The following is a 20,713-nucleotide window of genomic DNA, read 5'->3' on the forward strand; positions in this document are numbered from 1 at the left end:
GTAGGGGGCAGGCTGAAGGGCCACTGTGCTTCTGTGGCAGGGCTGTCTTTTCTTTCTGGCTTCCCAAAACTGTGTGCTTCCGTCTTGGGGGGAAATAGCAGTCCCTAGAGAGAAAGCGCTCGCCAGCAGGCCCGCCGAGAAGTACCGTGGGGCCAGCCTGGCCTGACTCCCCCTGCCCGGCCACCCCCATCGCCCCCACCTGGCCTTACATTTCCTTCCGGAGCATCACCTTGATGTTGCTGCAAATCTGGCCCAGGGCGGCAAAGAGCGGGTTACAGAAGGTGCGGATGCAGAGGGAGTAGATGTGGCTGATGCACTGGATCTCGATCAGGTAGCTCTTAATGCACGGCACCACTGCCCAGATGTGGCAGAAGGAGATGCAGGCGAACAGGAAGCCCCAGAGCAGGGCCAGCGGGACTCCCAGCAGTGTGGACAGCAGGCGGTAGCACCAGTACTTGGAGACCGTGAAGGTGGTGTAGCTCACCTTCCACACGCTGTCGAAGCTGTAGGTGCCCACGGGCTCTGCGATCACGTCTTCGAAATCCACCTGCGGGGGTGGGAAGGGCAATCTTTCGGTCACAACATCCACCCACTTCCTGCACTTCAGTGTGCCGGCGGCAGAACGCTCTGGAGGGCTGGCTGCGCCTGCTGGCGGGGCCGCGTTGCCGGGGATCCTGACTCAGCACGGCCGGGGTGAGGCCTGACACTGCATTTCCGACAAGCTCCCCGGTGATGCCGGTGGTGCCCGGGAGCTGTGAGGCACGGAGCTGGGCCCACGCCCTCATCTTATGGGTGGATAAACAGGCCCTGGGGAGTTGCGTGACTTGCTTAAAGCCACCAGGACGTGCAAGGCATGGTTCTTAAATTCTGTGATTTTATGATCCTAGAGAGTTGGACAGTCCTGGTCATCCTGGGGGTAAGGAGGAGACATGTAGCTAGGCTGGTCCCTGAAGGGAGCCAGGTGGAGGGAGGGGCGAGGGTTGGAGAAACATATTGGGCACGGCTAGGACCTCATGGGATGGACAGTGTGCACCCTCGGGGTGATGCAGGTGCTTCCAGAAGGCCAAGGGCAAGCCCAGCGTGGCCAGAGTGAGGCGGGAGGGGCCTGGCCAGACAGTCACTGTGATGAGCAGTCTCCGAAGGCTTTTGCGCAGGGGCTGGCTTGACTCGATCGGAGGTGTTGTTGTTGTTGTTGTTTTTTAATTGAGGTATAACTGATATATAGCATTGTTTTGGTTTCACTATAATGATTCCGTATGTGTATATTTGGGAACTGATCACCACACTAAGTGTAGCTAACGCCCATCACCATACAGAGCTCCAATTTGTGTGTGTGATGAGAACTTTTAGGACCTACTCTCCTAGCACCTTTCATATATGCCGCACGGTATGGTGAAGCATAGTCACCGTGCTGTACCTTACATCCCCGGGACTCCTTATTTTATAACTGGAGGTTTGTTCCTTTTGACCCCCTTCGCTCACCACCAGCCCCGGCCTCCGGCAACCACCAGCCTGTTGTCGGCAATCTGATCTGGATTTTGCGTAGCTGGCTGGGCCGGTGGTGATTGGGAGAGAGGACGCAGGTGGGGTCCAGTCGGGAGCCGTGGCAATATTCCAGGCGGGACCCGCTGCCAGGCTGGTTTGGGGTGATGGCAGTGGGTTAGAGAGAGGCGCACAGGTCTGAGAGCTATTTTAGGATCTGGCATGTGGTGAAGTGAGGGCCATGCCGTCCTGGCTCGTAAAGGTGTCTGGTGCCGAGTCAGTCTGAGCAGGCCCGAAGCACCTCACCCTAGTCCCACGGCGACCTCAGACTTTCCTCTCCCTGCTGCCTACCCCAGCCCACCTTGCAGCTGGAAAGAGCACGGGCGCTCAGAGAATCCGGTTCACGCTTTCCACTGTGAAATGTGGCTGAAGCCCCATTTGGGAAGTGGGAAAAAATAATCAGTAAACTTGAAAAAAAAAAAAGAGTACTTTCAGCCGAGTCATTTAACTAAACTTTCTTGAGTCCCCGTTATGCATTAAACACTATCATAGCTCATATGCGATGTCCTTTAGCATCCCTAAGCTTTAGCTGTCCTGTCTGTGAAATGGGGACATGATCATCTTTCATGCTCCTGGGCCATTTGAATAAAAGCTGGTTGAATGAAATCTCAAACTCATCAGACTGAGGGCGGAGGGGTCACCTGTGGGGCGTGGGGGTGGAGGGCCAGAGCTCAAACATCAGTCTTCCAGGGGATCCTCTCATCTGGGCACAGAATTACTATTCAAATTGCTTTTAAATGACATAGCCACATTGCAGAAAATTCAGGAAATAGTAAAAGGAAAACAAAAGCATCTCCAATTTGTATTTCTCTAGTACTAACAATGTCCTTGCTTTGGTGCTTTTCTTTCCAGGGTGACTTTTTTTGGGGGAGGGAGTGGACACAACCCTGTTGTATGTATAATGGCGAGTCCTGTTTTTGTCACATGAGTATATTCTGAGCTTCCGTGCCACGCCTCAGATCCCTGGATCCCCCTGGAGACCGCAGAGGATGAGGTCTCACCCAGGGGCTGGTATGTTCAAGGGGAGCAAAGTTGACAGCCTGGGATTTCAGGCTGCAGGTGATGTGAAAAGCTGACTCAGGGAGTCAGTAGGGCCTTCCCGGACCCCCAGTAAATCTCAGCCTCCAGCTGTCTCTGCTGGGGTTCAGCAGAGGTCATTTAACCTCTTAAAGGGGGGCCTGGATGGAAGGGCGAGGCTGGAGGGAAGAATATAAATATGGTCCTCATCTCAGAAAGATGGTACTTATTCCTGGAGGGCTTCTGGGAGGTGGTGGCAGGCTGGGAATTTGGTGGACTGTGAGCTTTGGAGGCAGAGATGGAAAACTGGTGTGCTGGTTATTTGGAAAAGAAGTCCCAAGTTGGTTGAGGAGCATCTCATGGCTTTGGACAGTGGATGGAAAGGACTGTCATCTTCTCTATTTGGTTTATACGGGGCAAAAATTCAGAGTTGTTGTTTCTCGGGGGAGCTTTCAAATCTCAGAAGCCGGGGAGGTTAGGCCTGGGCGACCATTCCAACCCTGACCTGGGTCCACCCAGAATGATTATCGAGGTTCAGTTAGATCCCTAGGGCCTGGGTCCTGTCCATTGCGGCATTCTGACCTCTGTAGCCTGCCCCTCCTCCATCATGGCCCTGCCCCAGCCTGATGCCTCTTAGCACCCTGGCTGGCTTCTGGTGCATGGGGTAGCCCCAGGAGCTTTGCTAGCCGGAGGAGATATTGTCCCAGCAGGCACTTCCTCCTTCCTTCGCTCTCCCACTCGGTGCCTGTGGCCTCCCTGCCCTTCCTGTGGCTGTTCCTTAGGATGGTGCCTCCACTACTCACAGGTGACCCAGCCCTGCCTCCTCACCTCACAAGAGGCAGACAGCCCAGAGGTGGGAGGCAGGGCCCAGAGGTCTGGTCCTCGTTGACCAGAGAGACGTGCCTCAAGGCAGGGCTCCCAGCCCCTTCTTTCCAGCCACCCGCCCTGCTCCTCTGTAGCCCAGCCTGCTTTGTTCATTTAGTCTCGTGTATCCTGCCTTTCAACACATTTGATTATTTGTGTCTGGCCTCTGAGAGGTGGCAGCGTGGAAAAGAGCCCCGTTGGAAGTCACGCTCTGGAGGCTGGAGTCCAGCTCTGCTACTGACTGGCTCTGTAACCTTTTCTGAGCTTTTCTGTGCCTCAGCTTCTTGGATTCATCTCATAAAGTTTGTTGGAGGATTCAGTAAGTTAAGACATCTAAGTACTCAGAACACTGCCTGGCACAGAATACCGGATTAATCACCGTTAGCTGTTGTTGTGGGTTGTTACAGGGTGTTCTCGTCAAGAGGATGGTAGAGCCCCAAAAGTGGCTTGGCACACCAGTGATGTGCTGCTCTGATGAGTGACTTTGGCAGATGACTTACACCTCTGAGCTTCACTTGCTCATCTGTAAAATGGGTTTGCTATTTCTTACAACCTTGTTATGAGGAATTGAAATAATTAATCATCCATTCACCCCCCCCACCATCTATTCATCCACCCATCCATCTCTCATCCATCTATCCAGCCATCCACCCACCCATCCACCCATCCATGCATTGATCATGGATCTATCCATCCACCCATAGATATCCATGCATCCATCCTTCTATCCATTCAAACACAGATTCATTCAGCACCCACTCTGTGCTAGGCATACCACCTCTTGGGCAATGCTCAGCATAGTACCTGGCACTGGTAGGTGCTCAGTGACAGTAATTATGTGTTCAGTTCTCATGTTCCTGTGAAAATATATCTCAGGAAATCCTAAGTACAGTAATTCTGCAGCTTACCTAGTCGTAATTGTGTGCGTGTGCACGCACACCTCCACCTGCGCTGGTCAGATGGGTGCAGGCTTCTTTTCCCTCATTTCTGTTTACGGTAATAATCTCACTCCCCGGGACCTCTCTGTTGTGTCTTTTAATTATTACTTCTTTGCAGAAGACGTCGGTGCTGACATTTGAATTATTCCCTGTAATTGCCTTTGGGCACTGTGCATGGGGCGACTGCTCGTTTTCTGGGAATCAGAAAATGTGCTCTTGCGGGGATGGGCTGTGTGGGCAGGCCCAGCTGTTCCTCTAACTCGGGTTGAGCCTTGGGATGGCTTTGGTCACAGCGCTGACTTTGGGGAGGTATTTATAAGACCCGGCTCAGGGAGATCTTAGGCAGTCACGCCAGTGTATCAGAAGCACACAGTGACTTCATTTCTGAATCCGTCTCTAAAGTGGAGGGGAGATGGCTTTTTCTGGGAGGGTGGTGGGTGGGTGCTGGACCCATCGGCAGAACCTCAGGGCTTGGTGTGCAATTGGAGAGAGGGTAGAGGGTGGGAAGGGTGAACGTGGCTGCCCATTCAGTCGGTGTCCCCTTCTCTGGCATATTTATTTTTGGAACAGTGAGAGAGCCAGTTGATTAATCGGAATGAGCCAGTGCAGCCCCCACAGGCTCCAAGAGGATGGGGAAGGGTGCCGGGCAACAGGGCTGGGCTTTGCCAGAGGATTCGGGGAAGGCCAGCAACCACCCCCTGTCAAAAATACCTCCCCAGATTCCTGTATGACTCAGTCCTTGGGCATCCTGGGCCCTGGACAATTCAGATAGAGTATCTGTGGGTGGGGAAAGAGCTCTAGGCAGGGGGATAGACATCTGGTGCCAGGCTCTACTTGACCACTGAGTTGCTGTGTGATTTGGGGCATGGTGCTTTTCCTCTCTGAGCCTCCGGGTTTTTTTGTTTTGTTTTGTTTTGTTTTTGTTTTGTTTGTTTGTTTGTTTTTAAACACACCAAGAGGATTGGGCCAAGAACCCTAGTGACTCAAAGCTCGATTTGGAGTCAGAACACCCAAGGGGAAGGTTTAGTTTTGCTGGGTCTTAGTTTTCTTGCCTAGTACCTTGCTACTTAAAGGGTGGTCCAGAGCCGGTGCCCCTCTTCCCAACAAGGTATGGACAGAAGTTGAGAGTAAGCATTTAGAAATAGTCACAGAAATTTGAGACGGTTGTTTTATGTCTGGTAACCCTCATAATAATAAAAATTGGGGCTTACATTGTAGATGCCTATTTTTCATTTCATTTCCCTAGTAATTCATTTCTATTGAATTTTGCCAAAGTATTGGTGTTCAACAAATTGAAATTATTATAATAAAACTGGCCCTCTGCCCAGATAATTTGAGAAACATGGGTCGATAGAGTAGGAAGCTAAAATGGGGTGATAGCTGTAAAACAGCTGAAAAATGGCAAAGCTTTGCTTCTTGTGTTATGATTGGTAATAACAATAATAGAATTCTATATAATCTGGGGGAACCAAAGCAATGCTCACAATGTGGCCCTTGTAGGTGGTTTCTGGCCATGTATCTTATATTTAGTATTTTGCCAGCTTTTGGATGGGGTGTTAAGCAGTCTCCAGAGATGACCCCCAATTAGTCATGGCCCTGAGCATTTAAGCCCTTGCCTCTTCTCATCCCGTACTGAGTCTGGGCTTGCCCTAGGACTCGCTTTAATCACCCGAATGCGGGAGAAGGGATGCTGTGCCAGGTCCAGAACTAAGCCTCACAGAGGCCTGGAAGTTTCTGCCTTGGGGAGTCCCGAGCTGCCATATACGCTGATATAGAGACTGGTGGAGTTAGAAGTCTGATACTATCCCCTGCTCTAGAGCCTGGTGGAGAGGCCACCCGAGGGAGAGACCTAGCCATGCCAGCCTCCCAGCTGCGCCCCGCCTTCCACCCGTCCCCGTTGAGGCAGCAGGCATAGGAGGGAGCCAGCTCAACAGAGGCCCCAGGTGGCTGCCACCGCTTGAGAGGCCACCAGTGGGAGCAGTAGAAGTGCCCAGCTGCATCCACAGAACTGTAGGAGACCATCACAGGCTTGCTGCTTTACACCATTGAGTTTGGGGCGATTTGTGACCACAGCAATCGATAACCAACACAGTGTGTCTTGAGGGGAAACTGGTAATAACTCGGGACTCCAGGTTTCTCTTCTACAGGACAAGGGGGACTCGTTTGTACTTGAAAGTGCAAAACACCGGCCCTACCAAATAGGAATTTCTGGTGACAGAACCCAGAAATCTGCATTTTAACTGGCTCCCCCAGAAAGTGGACCACCTTTTGAAAAGCTAGATTAGTTAATACCTAGGAGTCCCCATAACACTAAATTATAAATACCTCAGTTTGATTAGTCCAGTGGAGGTCTTCTGAGAGGTACCTGATAGGGGACCAGACATGTCCAAACGGAAGAAACCGCCAACATAGAATGAGTGGCAGGTTGGATGGCCTCCCAAAACCCAGTCTCAACCTGCCCCTTCTGCTTTCTCCCACAAATTCTCTTTCAGATGCACTTAGTCCTGTCATTCTTCGGCAGGCAGAGTAGCAAAGAGGTTTCCTCTATGTGTCAGCTCTGCCTCACCGACGGTCTGTGGCTTCATGGAAGAGTGCTGGGATCTATTAGTAATGTCTGCCATGGACATAGGTTGAGGGGTGGTGGCAGTAACCATCTCTCACGCTTGCCAGTGCCACCCCACATCCTTCTCAATGGTACGGCTTTCGCTTATTTTGTTCCCTCTTCTTCAAAAGCCTTATTCACATTTTAATTTTTTCCCCATTTTTTTTTAATGCACCTGGGCTTCTGTCTCCCCATGAAGCTGGCTCCTGATTTTCCCAGGCGAGAGTAAGGTCTTCCTCCCTTAAACCCCGGGACACTTCATCAGGGCCTAAACTATGGCATTTAGCACCTTCTCCCAGATATTCTCATTATTTGAGTCTCATCCTCTCTGTTGGTTTGGATTCCTCTCAAGAGGAAGTACCAGGTCAGTGTCCTCTTTCTGCAACGGGGTGTCCAGGTGGGCCCAAACCGGGAGCAGAGTTTGCCGAACTGGTGGCTACTGGGTCCTTTGGGTGTTTCTTAGCCTGAGCTGATAGGCAAAGGGTGCGGTTTGTGTGTTTTTCTAAGGGAGGAGGGTGTTTAGTGGCAGATGTAGCTGTCGGATGGGCTGGGGTCATGTCTGCCGCCCTGCCCTCTTTGACCTTGAGTGGCTGTGGGGAGAGAGGTTGGAGCCTGAAGGTGAGAGGGACCTGTGTGACACTTTGGGCTCAAGCATTCCCACTTTAGGATCTGAGTGCCTCAGTGTGGGTTAGGGAGACAGCCCCGAGCCCTCTCAGAAAGAACTCAGAGGCCTTTGAGGGGAGGCTGCGGGTTTCCGAGCTGGGTCTGAAGGGAAGGCGGGAGAGCCCTGGGGACTGCTGCTGCACCTTCACATGCCCCGGAGCCTGGCATGCGGGCTCCTGCGTGCTCATCCCCATCTCCTCTGAGACAACCCAGGACCTGGCACATAGTAGGCACTCAGGAACAATTCGTGGGATCCGTACTCTGGGAATGGTGGTGACGGCCGGGGGAGGAGGGAACGGGGTGTGTTCTAATCCCCAGGAGCCTCCCCTTAGCCCGAGACCCAGCCCCAAACCTTGGGGACCACAGTTCAAGTCTGGGAGGCTGTGCAGGGCTCTCCCTATGCCTTTGGCACCCATTTTCCAGCCCAGGTTCAAGGGCTGTACCAGGCCTTTGTTGGGGAAGTTTGGGAAAGTTTTGACTGGAAAGTCAAAAGGGAGCGCCTCCAGTCTACTGAGGGTCAAGTCCACAGACACCACGGGTCTCTCTCCTGCTCTGTGTCCTTGGCTTTTCTGTGTGAAACCTCAGCAGCTGCTGACAGAGGGGACAGGTCTCTCTCTTCACCACCCAGCCTCTGTTGATGCCAGTCCTCAGGCCAGAGAGGGAAAGGGATTTCCCTGGAGTCACACAGCGAGGCTGTGTCAGGCTGGGACCAGAACTTGGGTCTCTGTAGCTTGGTCTTATTCCGGCATCTTTCTTTGTTTCCCATTCTAGCCCATTAGCACTGGTGAAACCAGCCTGACAGGTCCCTCCTGAGATTTCATCTCCACCTCTGCCTTGTTCCTCTTTCTCTCCGTCTGTCTCACCCTCTCACTTCCTTTTCCTGCCGCCTCCCTCCATCTTGTCTTTGCCCCAGTTAATTAAAGAAACCCAGGTGCCCCAGGATCCCGTTCAGACAGGCCCCCTGCCTAGCCAGCTCTCCTGTCTCTTCCTTCCTTTTATCTCTTTCACAAGACCGTACACAAACCCCAAGTTGGCTTTGACCTGTTTGTGCTATTTATCTGACTCCGTTCTATGATCCTCGTTCTGAATTTCAAAACTTTTTCATTTCTCAGTTATTCAAAACAAAAGAAAGTCAAATAACTCCCCAAACCAGGGAACGTCCAATAAATACACCAAATAATCATCTCCTCTCGACAAGATTATCTGCAAGGCCTTTTGCTTAGCCGTTGAGGGATGTTTTCTGGGGTTCCAGAGAGACTGCTCTCAGCTCCTGGGGAGGCTGTCCCCAGCCCTCCCCCAGATTAGAACCTGGGCCTGGAGCCTGGAGCTGGCTCACTCCAGGCTCGGTGGGGCCTGAGAGACTCTCTACACTTGTCAGCTGTTGTGGGTCTCTTTCAGAAGCCACATTCTCCCTTGGGGTCCTCTTCTCTGCCCCCAGCAGCCGGCTAGGGACCGCCTGAAGGGGAACCTGGTTGTACAAGCTGGCCCCCGGCTGCCTTGTCCTGTCCTGCACGCTCCTCCAAGCTCCAACTCCGCTCACGCTTGTCACACCCTTGCTGTGCACCAGCGACTGTGTTAGGCACTTTCCAATCCCTTATTTCTTTTATTTCTCACGTTATACTTTTATTTGCACAGCACTGCTCGGAGAGTCCTGTACCTGGTGGAGGTAAATGATATTATGTTCATTTTACAGAGGGAAACTCAGGTCCTGAAAACCTAGGTGGCTTGTCCAGGGTCATGGCTTTTAGGTAGAAGAGAGTAAATTTGAAACCAGGCCTTTTAAAGCTGAGTTCGGGACTCTTTCCTCCAGACCACACTGTACAAACCACGATGAATACTATTTTACATTTATCTAGTAATTTCCCCCTTGTGGCACTTCTCACACTGGGCCATCAGTACCCTGTTGGCACCATTAATGATACAGATAAATACAGTAATAGCATAGTATGACCTATGATGGGGGAAATGCCTGGAGGGAAGTTGGAGCATGGAGGAGGGAGCGACTGTCTGCCTGGAGGAGCTGAGGAAGGCTTCCTGGAAGAGGTGACATTTGAGTTGGGTCTTGAAAGTGGAGCAGGGCATTCACCACAGGGAGGAGAGGGGGAGGGTGCTCCTTGACACGGGAGTATGTTCTGGCTGATGCGGCCAGCTCCTGGCGTTGGAGCCGGAAGGCGGAAGAAGGTTGGGGCCAGATCATGTTGGGGCTTGAAAGCCATGGGGAGAAGTTAAAGTTTATTGGGCAGGGGAGGTGTCCCACTGAGGGATGACAGCATAGGGGCTGTGCTTCTGAGCAAGCCCAGAGCCACACTGTCTAGTCCAGTGGCCACGAGCTTTGAGCACTTGACCTATGACCAGGGCAATAGAAGAATTCTAAATCTTGTTTAATTTTAATTCAAATGTAAAAGATGATACTTCATTCTGAGATGGGAAAACTTTTTAAAAATGTTTGGAACAATTTGGGCCTGTGACTTGATTTCAACTGTACATTTTATGAGATCTTAAGACAGAACAAGGATTTCTGATCCATGTGGAGGCTGAACTGATAGGCAGTCTAAGTGTAAGTAAGCTACAGGCTGGATTTCAAACATGAAAACAGACTGTAATAGCGCATGATAATTGTTCTATATCAGTTACATGCTGAAATGATACTATTTTGGAAATACTGTGTTAAATCAAAAATATCACGAAAATTTCACCTGTTTGTTTTTCCTCTTTAAAATTGTGGCTGCTTAGAGAATGTACAATGACATCAGGTGATTGTATAATGGGTCGCATTGTATTTCTGCTGGTAAGGGCTGATCTGTGATTTTGATGCGTTTAGTAGGACCCAGGGAGCCCCAGGCACCTGCCCTTTTAACAGCCCTTCCTGTGACTCCCATGCTAGGGGTGGGCACCCTGCTCCCAGGAATTCTGCTGAAAGATCCCTGTGGCTACTGGGTGGAGGTTGGAGTGAGGGTGTGGGCCTGGAGGCGGCCAGGCTGCTAGTGGCATCCAGACGAGGAAAGGGGCTGACTCAGGCAGTGGCCATGGGGGAGACGCCCCAAAAGCTGGGTAACTGTCCTCTGAGCACTGCCTTTCGGGAGCCCGGTGCCCTCTGAGAGGCCTCTGCCCTGGCCTGGCCGCAGGACCTGGGGTCAAGCAGGGAGCTGGCATGAGTGCTGGGCATGGCCCCCACACCACGGGCAGTGGACACGGGGCAGTGCTCTGGGGGAATTAATGTGTACTGGAAGCCACCCTCTGGGGATTAACCCCGCGCCCACCGCGGAGACTGCAGAAATAACCCCTGGCGCAGAAAAGCGCCCAAGTTGGCCACCCGTTGGTCTTCATCCTGGGATGAGGGCCAGGAGCTAATGGGAAGAGCCACTACCCGACAGCATTTCAGTACTAAACGCATCAGAATCACAGATCAGCCCTTACCAGTAGAAATACAATGTGACCCATTAGCTAATGGCACTTGCCTCTGTGAGTCGCCTCCCCACCCCACACCTGCGTCATGTATGTCCGGCTGAGGTTTTGCTCTTATTTATGCTAAACGTTCTTTGGGGGTGTACATGCTGGCTTTTGAGGGAGGATTTGGAGCAGACCAAGGAACAGGGCCTCTTGTCGGGGAAGCCGGTCGTGGTTGTGCATGGATCAGAGCCCTCCCCCGTCCTGTGCCCAGACGCTCTGCAGACCCGACAGCCTCCGGGCAGCGGTGCCCAGACAGGCCCGCCGAGCCTACCTTCACTATGTCCTCGTTAATGTTCTTGGGGTCTCGGTTCACCAGGTCGATCTCCTTGCAGTGGATGTCCTTGACAATCTGGGCCTCCAGGTCTTTGTGCTCTTCGGCCATCATCGTGGAGCTGGGGGACGGCGGGAGGAGACCTGAGCCGTGTGGCCAGTGTGGCTGAAAAGACTTGGGGCAGGGACACAGTTCAGTGTCCCCAGACTTGTGCCCCTGCCGGCCAAGCAGGCCCCACCCAGCATGCCCTCTGACAGCTGTCCCACATAACTTCAGCCTGTCTCTCGCTAACGCCTCTGTGGCAGGCCTCCAAGCTAAAATTAAGACTGGAGCTCTGCTGGAAGGCCCAGCGCTCCTTACAGGGGCCTCACCCGAGCGAGAGCAGAGGCTTTGGCATCTGTGGGCCACGGGGCGGCTGGGCTGTTGGTGCAGGCCCTGGGATTCACCCCCTGCCATCAGCATGCAGGCAGCTCTGGGAGGGGAGGAGGGGTTGGCTCGCAGCTCGGCCTCTTGCGGGGCCGGGAGCTTCGGGACACCTCGCCTCTCCGCCCGCCACGCTCCCACCTGGAGAATGGGGCTGCGCTAATAACAATCAGGGGCTCTGCCTGCCCTCCTGGAGAGGAGGAGATGAGCTGGCGTGTGGGAAGGGGCTTCGGGACCTGAAATGCTGTCTGGTAGGGGTTCTCACTGGAGTTGTTAGTACCTGGCCCTGCTGTTTGGGGGCCTGGAGCAGGGCTGAGTCTTTCCCACTTCTGGGGTTTCCCCTGGAGGGGAGTTGATGGACTGTGGGGGGAGACAGAGAAGCAGACCACTGATGGGGCTGCCCACCCTCCCGTGCCTTCTTGATGCCACGTGGAGGGGACATGAAGTCCATGTTTATGCTGCCTTTTGCTCTGCCCCTAGTGACAGTTCCTGGGGTGCTCATGGGCCCCAGACGCTGCACGGGCATCAGGGGGATGTTACTCTCCAAGGTGTCTGCTCAGTTTTCCTGGGTCCTCAGGCATCACTCAAGGCACCCCCCACCCTGAAGGATGAAGACTCTGAGTGCCCAGGTGCCAGGGTCTGTGCATCCATTCACCCATCCTCCCACTCATTCATTCAGGATTTGCTAACAGCTGGGGACAAACAGACCAATCAAGCTCTGTTCCTGCCTGGAGGATCTCATAGTCTGTGGGGACAGACTGATTAAAAAATCAGTAATTATGATAGGGTGTGGCAAGTGCTATAGCTCAGAGATATTTTACAAACAACTTACCTTAAGAGGTCCACAGGGGCTCTGACAGCTTACTCTGAGGGCATCGAGGAAGGCTTCCTAGAGGAGGTAGCTTTAGAGTTAGGTGTTGAAGGGCAAGCAGGAGTTCATTACCTAGACTATTTCAGGTGAAAAGACCATAGGTGTCAGAGGACTGGTGTGAACTAGGATGCTGAGAAGTGTGCAGTGGTCAGGGCCTGGTTGTCTGGTGGGGGTGAGGCAGGACATAAGGCTCAGCTTGGGCCTGGGTGGGAAGGATCCCAAATGTCATACTAAGTAGTATGGATTTTTTTTTTTAAAGATTTTATTTATGAGAGAGAGAGAGCATGAGCGGGGGGGAGGAGGGGCACAGGGAAAGGGAGAAGCAGGTTCCCCACCGAACAGGGACAGCCCGACTTGGGGCTCTATCCCAGGACCCTGAGATCATGACCTGAGCCAAAGGCAGATGCTTAACCATCTGCTTAACCAACTGAGCCACCCAGGCGCCCCCTAAAGAGTATGGATTTTACAGAGGTATTGGGAAGCCCTTGAAGACTTCAGTGCAGCAGAGGGTCTATTGGAATGATGTGTGAGGATGATCACTGGTGGTTAGAGCCGGGTGAGTTTGAGGCAGGAAGACAGTCAAAAAGCTCAAGGCAAAAAGCTGGGCTCTGTCAGTAATTTCTCTTGGCTATTATCTAATAAAATGCAAAATACTTGTGGCTGGTGCAAGGTAGGAGCTCCTCCCCCCACCACATAATACAAATAGATAGTTCAGAACTACTGTGGGAGCTCTATTATGTCATCAGGCTCCCAGACCTCCATCTTTCTGTTCTGCTGTTCTTATAGTCACCTCATAGGCACAAGGTGGCTGCCGCTCTTCCAGCCATCAGATGAAAGAGGAAAAGGGGGCGAGGGTGCACCAGGAAAAGGCATCTGCCAGCTAAGTCAGCTCCAATAGAAAGCTTTCCCAGAAGTCCCACTTGACAAGTTTTGTTTGTCATTGGCCATCCCTCTTGGCCAACGAGGCCAGGAAATGCAGATAGCCCCCACAGCGTCACTAGGGATAAATGGTAGGCAACTAGCAAACTCTCTTGCTAGCTCTCTTAGGAATTACCTGTTTGTTTTTTCCTTCACCCCCCTGCCTGGGCCCCCAGGTCGTGGGAATACGGACCTTCTCCTGTGAAGAGTTGAGACGAAGGAAATGTTCCTGCCTGTGTTCATGTGGGATACGGCAGGGATCTGAGCCTGAGCTTGAGTTTTGTCCCCTGCAGGACCAGATGTGTCTGGTCAAAAGCTGGGGCAGCTGGGGCAGTAGTAATTCACAAGGGATGCAGGAGGAGCTGCCTGGAGGAGGCTCATCGTAAAGGACAAGTGGTGGTAACAGATAATAGTAATGACTGTGGACAACTGTGTTTTTCAAAGATGGCCACATCTGTGCTCTTACAGGAGGACTGACTCTCTTCCACTAAACGGGGTCTGTGCCCTTCCCCGTTAATCTGGGCGGGGGGTTAGATTATTCTGACCTAGAGAGCACGGCAGCGCTGATGCTCTGTGACTTTTTTTTTTTTTTAAGATTTTATTTATTTATTTGACAGAGAGATAGAGAGAGAGCACAAGTAGGCAGAGAGGCAGGCAGAGGGAGAGGGAGGAGCAGACTCTCCACTGAGCAGGGAGCCTGATGTGGGACTTGATCCCAGGACCCTGGGATCATGACCTGAGCCGAAGGCAGCCGCTTAACCGACTGAACCACCCAGGTGCCCCTGCTCTGTGACTTTTGGGCCAGGCCATAGGAAGGATACAGCTGCCTGGCTCTCGCCTCTCAGGACTCCTGCCCTTGGAAATCAGCTGGGGGCTGAGGAAGCCCAAAGGAGCCCACGTGGAGAGACCACGTGCGGAAGGGTCCAAGGCCCCCAGCTGGCTGGCGACATCAGCTGCCCGACGGGAGAGTGAGTGAGGCTTTGGACGAGGCCAATGCCTGGGCTTCATGTCACCCCTAAACCCCTGCGGCTTCCGGCTGAAGCCCAGACGTCGTGGGACAGACACGCTGCTCTGCGTCCTGTCTCAATATCTAAACCACAGAGGCCACGAACATCCCTTTTTGATGCCACTGAGTTTGAGGGTAGCTAGTTTACAGTCACAGGAACTAGCACAGTGAGTGCTCACTGCAGGAACAGCAGCTGCTTTGTTGAGGTTCACCATGCGCTGGTGCCTTGCGAAGGGACCCTCGGTGTGCCTGAGTTGTCCCCTTGGTCCTGTGAAAGGGTGGCTGCCTCGAGATGGCGGTTGATGCTGAGGAGGTCGTGGGGCAGCTAATACACATTTTGGGTGTCGGAGGAAGAAGATGCTGTGGCCTGAAGTGACCCGGGAGAAATTTCTGCCGGCGGGTGGCACTGCAGCGGGACCAGAAGTCTGAGTGGAATTAGAGAGGCAGGGTGGGAAGAGCCAGATGCCAGAGGCGGAAAAAGAGCCATCTCATTTCATTCTGACGATCCTATTTCCAAAGGCGATGTAGTGGGAAGAGACTTTAACTCAGGAACTGTTAGGAACTCAGGCCTGAGGTCTTCTCCTGGCCCCATCACTAACTGGTTTTGTGACCTCGTGTCGGCTCTTGACCTTCCCTGTGCCCACCTGTCAGATGTGGATGGCGACCCTCACCCGAGACTCTGTGCCTCACACACAGGGACAACACTAACAGGGCACCCGTGGGCCCATATACCCACAGAGGAGACATTATAAAGAACATACTGGAAGATGAAGCTTTCAAGTCAGCCCTGGGGCGATGCTCCTGACATGGGAGCACAGTAAAGGAGGCAGAGTGACTTTCCGAAGCCCATTTTGTGCCTGCGGTTTTGTGGAGGACGCTGCGTTCTTATTTTAAAGCCATTTTGTTGTTGTTGTTTGGCTTGCTCAGGGAGAGAGGGAAAAATCTTTGAAAATGGGCCGTGCAGGAAGACATAAATCTGTGGAGTGTGAAAAGGGGAAGTAATAGGAAAGATGATATAGACCGACTCACCAGGAGAGTCATAGCATTACAGTCTGAAGACTCAATTAACTGTCAGATTGAAGGCTGCATTAACCAGCAAGATTTATCACTTATGCAGAAGTCTCCAAAAGAGGTAAGGCAAGGATGCATAGAGAAGGAAATCTTTTTGTTTTTTGTTGGAGTTTTAGATCTAGGCAGAGGGCCTCTATTTTCTGTTTGCTACTTGGCTTTTGGAGTCTGCATTTAGAAGACACATCACAGCATTCCAGAGCTAGAAGAGACCCTGTTTCTGCATTTTACAGATGAAGAGTGTTGGTTGCTGGAGGGGAAAGCTAAGGATTTGGAGACATAAGAAGAACTGGGAGTGATTGACCATCTGCCAATCAGCAGGCCACTCCCCTCCAACCTTCAGTTTACTCCTCTATATAATGGTAAGGACACCATCCCCTCTTACCAGATTTTGGTACCTGATTCCTACCAGAGATTTTGGAGGTTTTTAGAATGTTTTCCAAAAAGGGCAATGCAATCTCAGGATGCATTAATAAAGATATACCATCCAGAATGATGGAGGTGACTTATTTACTCAACTCTGCACTGGTCAGATCATAGTGGGAGCCTGGTACATAGTGGGAGCCTTGGGCTTCATGCTCCAAGAGAGGTTTTGGAAAACTAGATCCTATCTAGATAGGGTAAATAAGATGGTGCAAGAGCTAGAAGCATGTCTTATGAGAAATAGAACAATGTCAGTTTGAAGGAGAGAAGACTGAAGGGGAAGAACAGAAGAATCTTACTCAAATCCGTGAAAGCTTAAGGGATGAGATTTATTCTGAGTGGTCCCAAGGACTGGTGAGTAAGTGGCAGACTTTGGCTTCATTCAACTCAGTGCCTGGCTCATGGTAGGCCTCTTGATAATGGTCACTGATAGGATTACTGTCAAGGGTACCAGGAAGAACTGACTCTCAGTTGTCCAGAAGTCTACTAGGCTGCTCCAGAAAGGAGTGAGCTTCCCAAGGCTGGAATTTTTCAGGCAGAGGGTGAAAGGGGGTCAAGGGTTGGAAAAGTACAGGGAAAAGTAGGCAAACTTTGGGTCCAGATAGTAAATATTCTAGGCAGGAACAGCTACATAATTTGCAGGACCCACTGAAAAACAAAAATGTGGGGCCCCTTGCTAAAAATAATTACGAATTTCAAGATGGTGGTGGCAGAGCATTAAACTAAGCTTGTGGCATCTTCTAAGCCCGGGGCGCCATGGGTTGCATTCCCATGAAGTTGCCCCTGGTTTTGGGCCCTGCGAGTCATATTGTCTCTGTCACTATGATTCAGCTCTGCTGTTGTAGCATGAAAGCCGCAGACCATACATAAATCAAGGAGCATGGTTGTGTGTTGGTAAAACTTTATTTATAAAAATAAGTGGTGACCAGATTTGGACCCACGGGCTGTAGTGTGCTAATTGCTGTAGGGTGCTGAGAGGCTCATGAGACCACGGCAGGACGGCATCATGCCCGAGGCTCTGCCCAGGTTTGAGCCACCACAGAGTTGCTTCTCCTGCCTTCTTCTTCCACCCAAGGGAAGACTCTATCTCTGCCTCAAGTCCCACACCTCACTGGGATTCCTTGAGTCCTGATCTCCATTTCCGTCAGGGAATGAGAGTAAGTAAATGAACCCAAGTCTCCATATTCCCCGCTAGGGTCATTGCCAAAACAGGGAGACTGGGCCCTGCCGTTCGTTGCTCAGGTGGAGTCCACTTTGCCTCCCAGGTGAGAGTAAAGGCATGGAATGTTTGCCAGCCTCGAGGACCCACAGCAACACTGTTCAGAAACAACACTGGAGCAGGCTCCGGGGAAGGGGCTGTGTGTGCCCGTGGATGAGACTGCTGTTTGCTGGATTTTTTCCAGACCCAGCGGAGGCCTTGCTCTCTGAGAACAGCAGGAGCTTCTGTGTTCAGCGTGACTCCTTTAATGCACAACCACGAAGGAGTGGATGCCTGGAAGGGGTTCCGCAGGCAGCAGGCTGGCATCTCGGCATCTCTTTGAGCTGACCCAGAACCCCGTTGATATTCTAGAGACTGGGCGTCCTGCAGGTGATGTTTCTGTCTGAACCCCTCTGCTGCGCTCATGAGGGGCTAACGCGCGTAAGAGAGGTCTCTGTTCCTCCCCGTGCGTCTCCTTAATCTTCCAGAGGATGTCGGTCTCTGCTTCAAAAAGGATTGGCTCCAATTTACTTCTGCCTGAGCTGCAGAGGTGAACTGCTTGCAGTGTCCTGGTGACTCAGAGAAGGTCCCCACTGCGTAAACAGGGCCTTGTTTGAAAACAGGTAGAGTTCAGCTCCTCTGTGTCCACGGAAGGTTTCCCGGGGTCACTTTTTCATTTCACACACACCAACTCAGTGCTGGTGTTTTTGCTGGGTTCAAAGATGAATAGTGCATTCTTCCAGCCCACACTGACTGGCATGTGGCCTGCAGTAGGTGCTGAGGCTGGGAGGCCAGGATGGCAAGGAAGGAACCGAGGAGGCTCCCGCTGGGGAGGATTTCGCTGTCTTGTAGGGGCAGAGGCACTCCAGCCCCGCTGCCCCGCACAGTGTGATGAAATTGCAGGGAGCGGGTGGTGGGTCCTGTCCGTGGGTGTTGGGCATTGGCTTCTCAGGATGATGGCAGTGAGCTCGGGGAGGGCAGCTGGAGGACATCGGGGTGGCTTGTTTTTGCAGGGAAGGAACGCTTGCCCTCTTCCCCGGGCTTTGTAAAAAGGAGGGCAACTTTCAGGAATAAGATTGTGTACGGGTTGAACTGTGTCCCCCTAAAAGATCAGTTGAAGTGCTAACCCTCAGCCTTATTTAGAGAGAGAGTCTTTGAGGGCGATCCAGGTAAGATGAGCTCGTTAGGCTAGGCACTCATCCAGTATGACCGTGTCTTTATAAAAAGGGAAAATTCAGACCCAGGCACAGATGCACACACAGGGAGAACGTGATGTGAGGGTTGGAGTAGGCTGCCACAAGCCACGGCACTCCCAGTTGCTAGGAGAGCCACCTGGAATCAGCGACCCTTCCCTACAGCCTTCGGAGACAGTGCGGCTCTGCTGGCAGCTTGGGCTTGGACTTGGAGCCTCCAGGACGGTGAGGGGCGATAAATGCCTGTTGTGTAAGCCACTCGGTGTGTGGTGTGTGGTACTTCGTTAGAGGCCCAGGAAACCAACACACACGCAGGAAGGACCCCAACTTCTAACCATATTCCTTTCCTTGTGCCTCTGTAATGAATGACCACACCTGTTGTAGAATCAGGCAAAAATTTCCCTCTTACGGTTCTGGGGTCAGAAGTCCTAAAATCAGGGGTCAGCAGGCCAGCATTTTTTTTTTAGGAGGCTCTAGGGGATAATTTATTTTCTTCCCTTTCTAGCTCCTAGAGGCCACGTGTATTCTTCTGATCTCCAGGGATCTTTTGCTTCTCGCCTGTCAGCACTTGAACACCTAGACTCCTTTCGAGCCCGCAGCATCAGGCTCTGTGGGAATTCCGGGGCCCCACACGCCGGGGCAGTCTTTCCAGACCGCAGATGCTGGTTGAGCGCAACCTCCTGGTCAGCCCAACCCCATCTAGCCTTCAGACGCTCCTTCCTTCCTCTCTTTTTATATGCATGTTATGTTTGCAGATGAAGAACAGATTTGGGACTCCATATCAGGCAGGACTTTCCAACAGCCAGAACTTTCTGGCAATCGAGTGGGATAGGCTGGTAGCTCACCTGCAGAATGCGGAATCCTGTAGATCTTAAGAGCTTGGGCTTGTGAGTCAAATTGACCCGAGAGGACTTACCAGCTATAAGTTGCATGAACCTCAAGCCTTAGTTTTCTCCCATGTGAGTTAGGAATGATGGTATTCATAGGCTGAAATGAGGACAATGCCAGGGTCACAAACTGACATGCCCTCCAGGTGAGGGGACAGAGCAGGCCAGCTGAAAGATGCACAGGGCCTTGGTGGTTGTCTGTCTTTTGATAAACCTGCGGACAAGAAACGCACTCCTTTCCTTTTCACTGTAGGAACTCCGACAGAGCAAACTTGAATGATGACATGAGGGGTGCTTGGCCTCAGCGAGGAGATGGCATGGAGTGGTGGGGACCGTGGACAGCTGGAGATGGCGTGCCCTGCTGCCTCAGAGAGGACTGGTGTGGTCAAGCTTGGGGATGGTGCTGAATGGCCCAGCCTACGTGAGGAGGGACTGAGCTGGCCTAGTCTAGGGTCCAGTCCTCACGGGCTGTGAAGAACCCCAATGCCCAGGCCGTACCCCAGACTCATCATGGCAGTACCTCCAGGTTCGAACCTGCCATTGATAATTTTAAAGCCCCTCCTCTCCTCTCCTCTCAGCGAGTCCTACTTTTAGAACCAGGAGTCTGGCAGTGGGGAGCAGGTCGGGGCTAGGGGGTCCCCTGGAGATTGGAGCCAGGGAGAGAGACTGAGGAAGAGAAGGAATAGGTGTTGGGGCCTGGGGGGTGAGTGCTGTCTGGAGCAGTGTGACCCCTCCCTTTCATGAAGCTTCTCATGCCCCAATGTGCCTGTTGTCAGGGGCTTTGGAGGAAGGGGCTGAGTTTAGGAGCAGCGTGACATGGCCTAAAATGACCATTGTGGATAAGAAGGGCAGCTGACTTACTGAGGACCAAAGGCCGATATTCTTGGGCCATTGCTTAGTTGTGGGTCAGTCTTTTATGGGAAACAGCACAACCTCCTTTTTCAGAACTCAGGCAAAAAGAGTTACAGAGGGTACACTTACAAAGAGAAAGCAGTTTGGCAGGCTGGAGATTAGGAAGACAGCCTTTGGGGGCCGCAGGGTAAGTGGCTGGTGTCAGGATTAGAAGTGCAGGTTAGCTGCTGAGGATCCAAAATGTAACAAAAGGGCCCAACCACTGCAAGTTTGGTAAACTCTAGTTTACAATTTAACCCTGGCTCAAAGGAGACAAAGATACTGGAATGTGTAGGAAATGACTGTCAGGAGTTTAATGGTGCTAAAAAAAAAAAGAAAAGAAAAAAGTCCTCCATCATCCCAGGAGAAACCCGTTGTGAGACCCTCAGTAGGATCATTAAGCCTGGCTCTTGTGGTTGTGTTTATCTGCTGGGCTGCAGCCGCGCCAGGTGAATAGAAGCCATTCTTATTGAAATAGAACTTTTGTG

The 20,713-nt window shown here is 52.1% G+C and overlaps 1 protein-coding gene across 1 annotated transcript; it reads right to left on the bottom strand.

Moving 5' to 3' along the window:
* Positions 1–205: 205 nt before the first annotated feature.
* On the bottom strand, positions 206–11,489 carry CAV3 (caveolin 3). The gene is made up of 2 exons (XM_036099891.2): positions 11,348–11,489; positions 206–547 (listed from the first exon to the last, which is right to left on the bottom strand). The coding sequence occupies exons 1-2, from the start codon at positions 11,459–11,461 to the stop codon at positions 206–208; spliced, it is 456 nt and encodes a 151-aa protein (XP_035955784.1). The 5' UTR covers positions 11,462–11,489.
* Between the last annotated feature and the right edge of the window lie 9,224 nt (positions 11,490–20,713).

Source organism: Halichoerus grypus, chromosome 1 (genome assembly GCF_964656455.1).
Source record: "Halichoerus grypus chromosome 1, mHalGry1.hap1.1, whole genome shotgun sequence".
Classification (NCBI taxonomy): Eukaryota; Metazoa; Chordata; class Mammalia; order Carnivora; family Phocidae; genus Halichoerus; species Halichoerus grypus.

Bases quoted from the DNA above. Each gene is read 5' to 3' on its own strand.
- CAV3 (XM_036099891.2), bottom strand. From the start codon at position 11,461: ATGATGGCCGAAGAGCACAAAGACCTGGAGGCCCAGATTGTCAAGGAC. The intron at 548-11,347 runs GTAGGCTCGGCG...CCACCCCCGCAG, and splicing joins TTAACGAGGACATAGTGAAG to GTGGATTTCGAAGACGTGAT.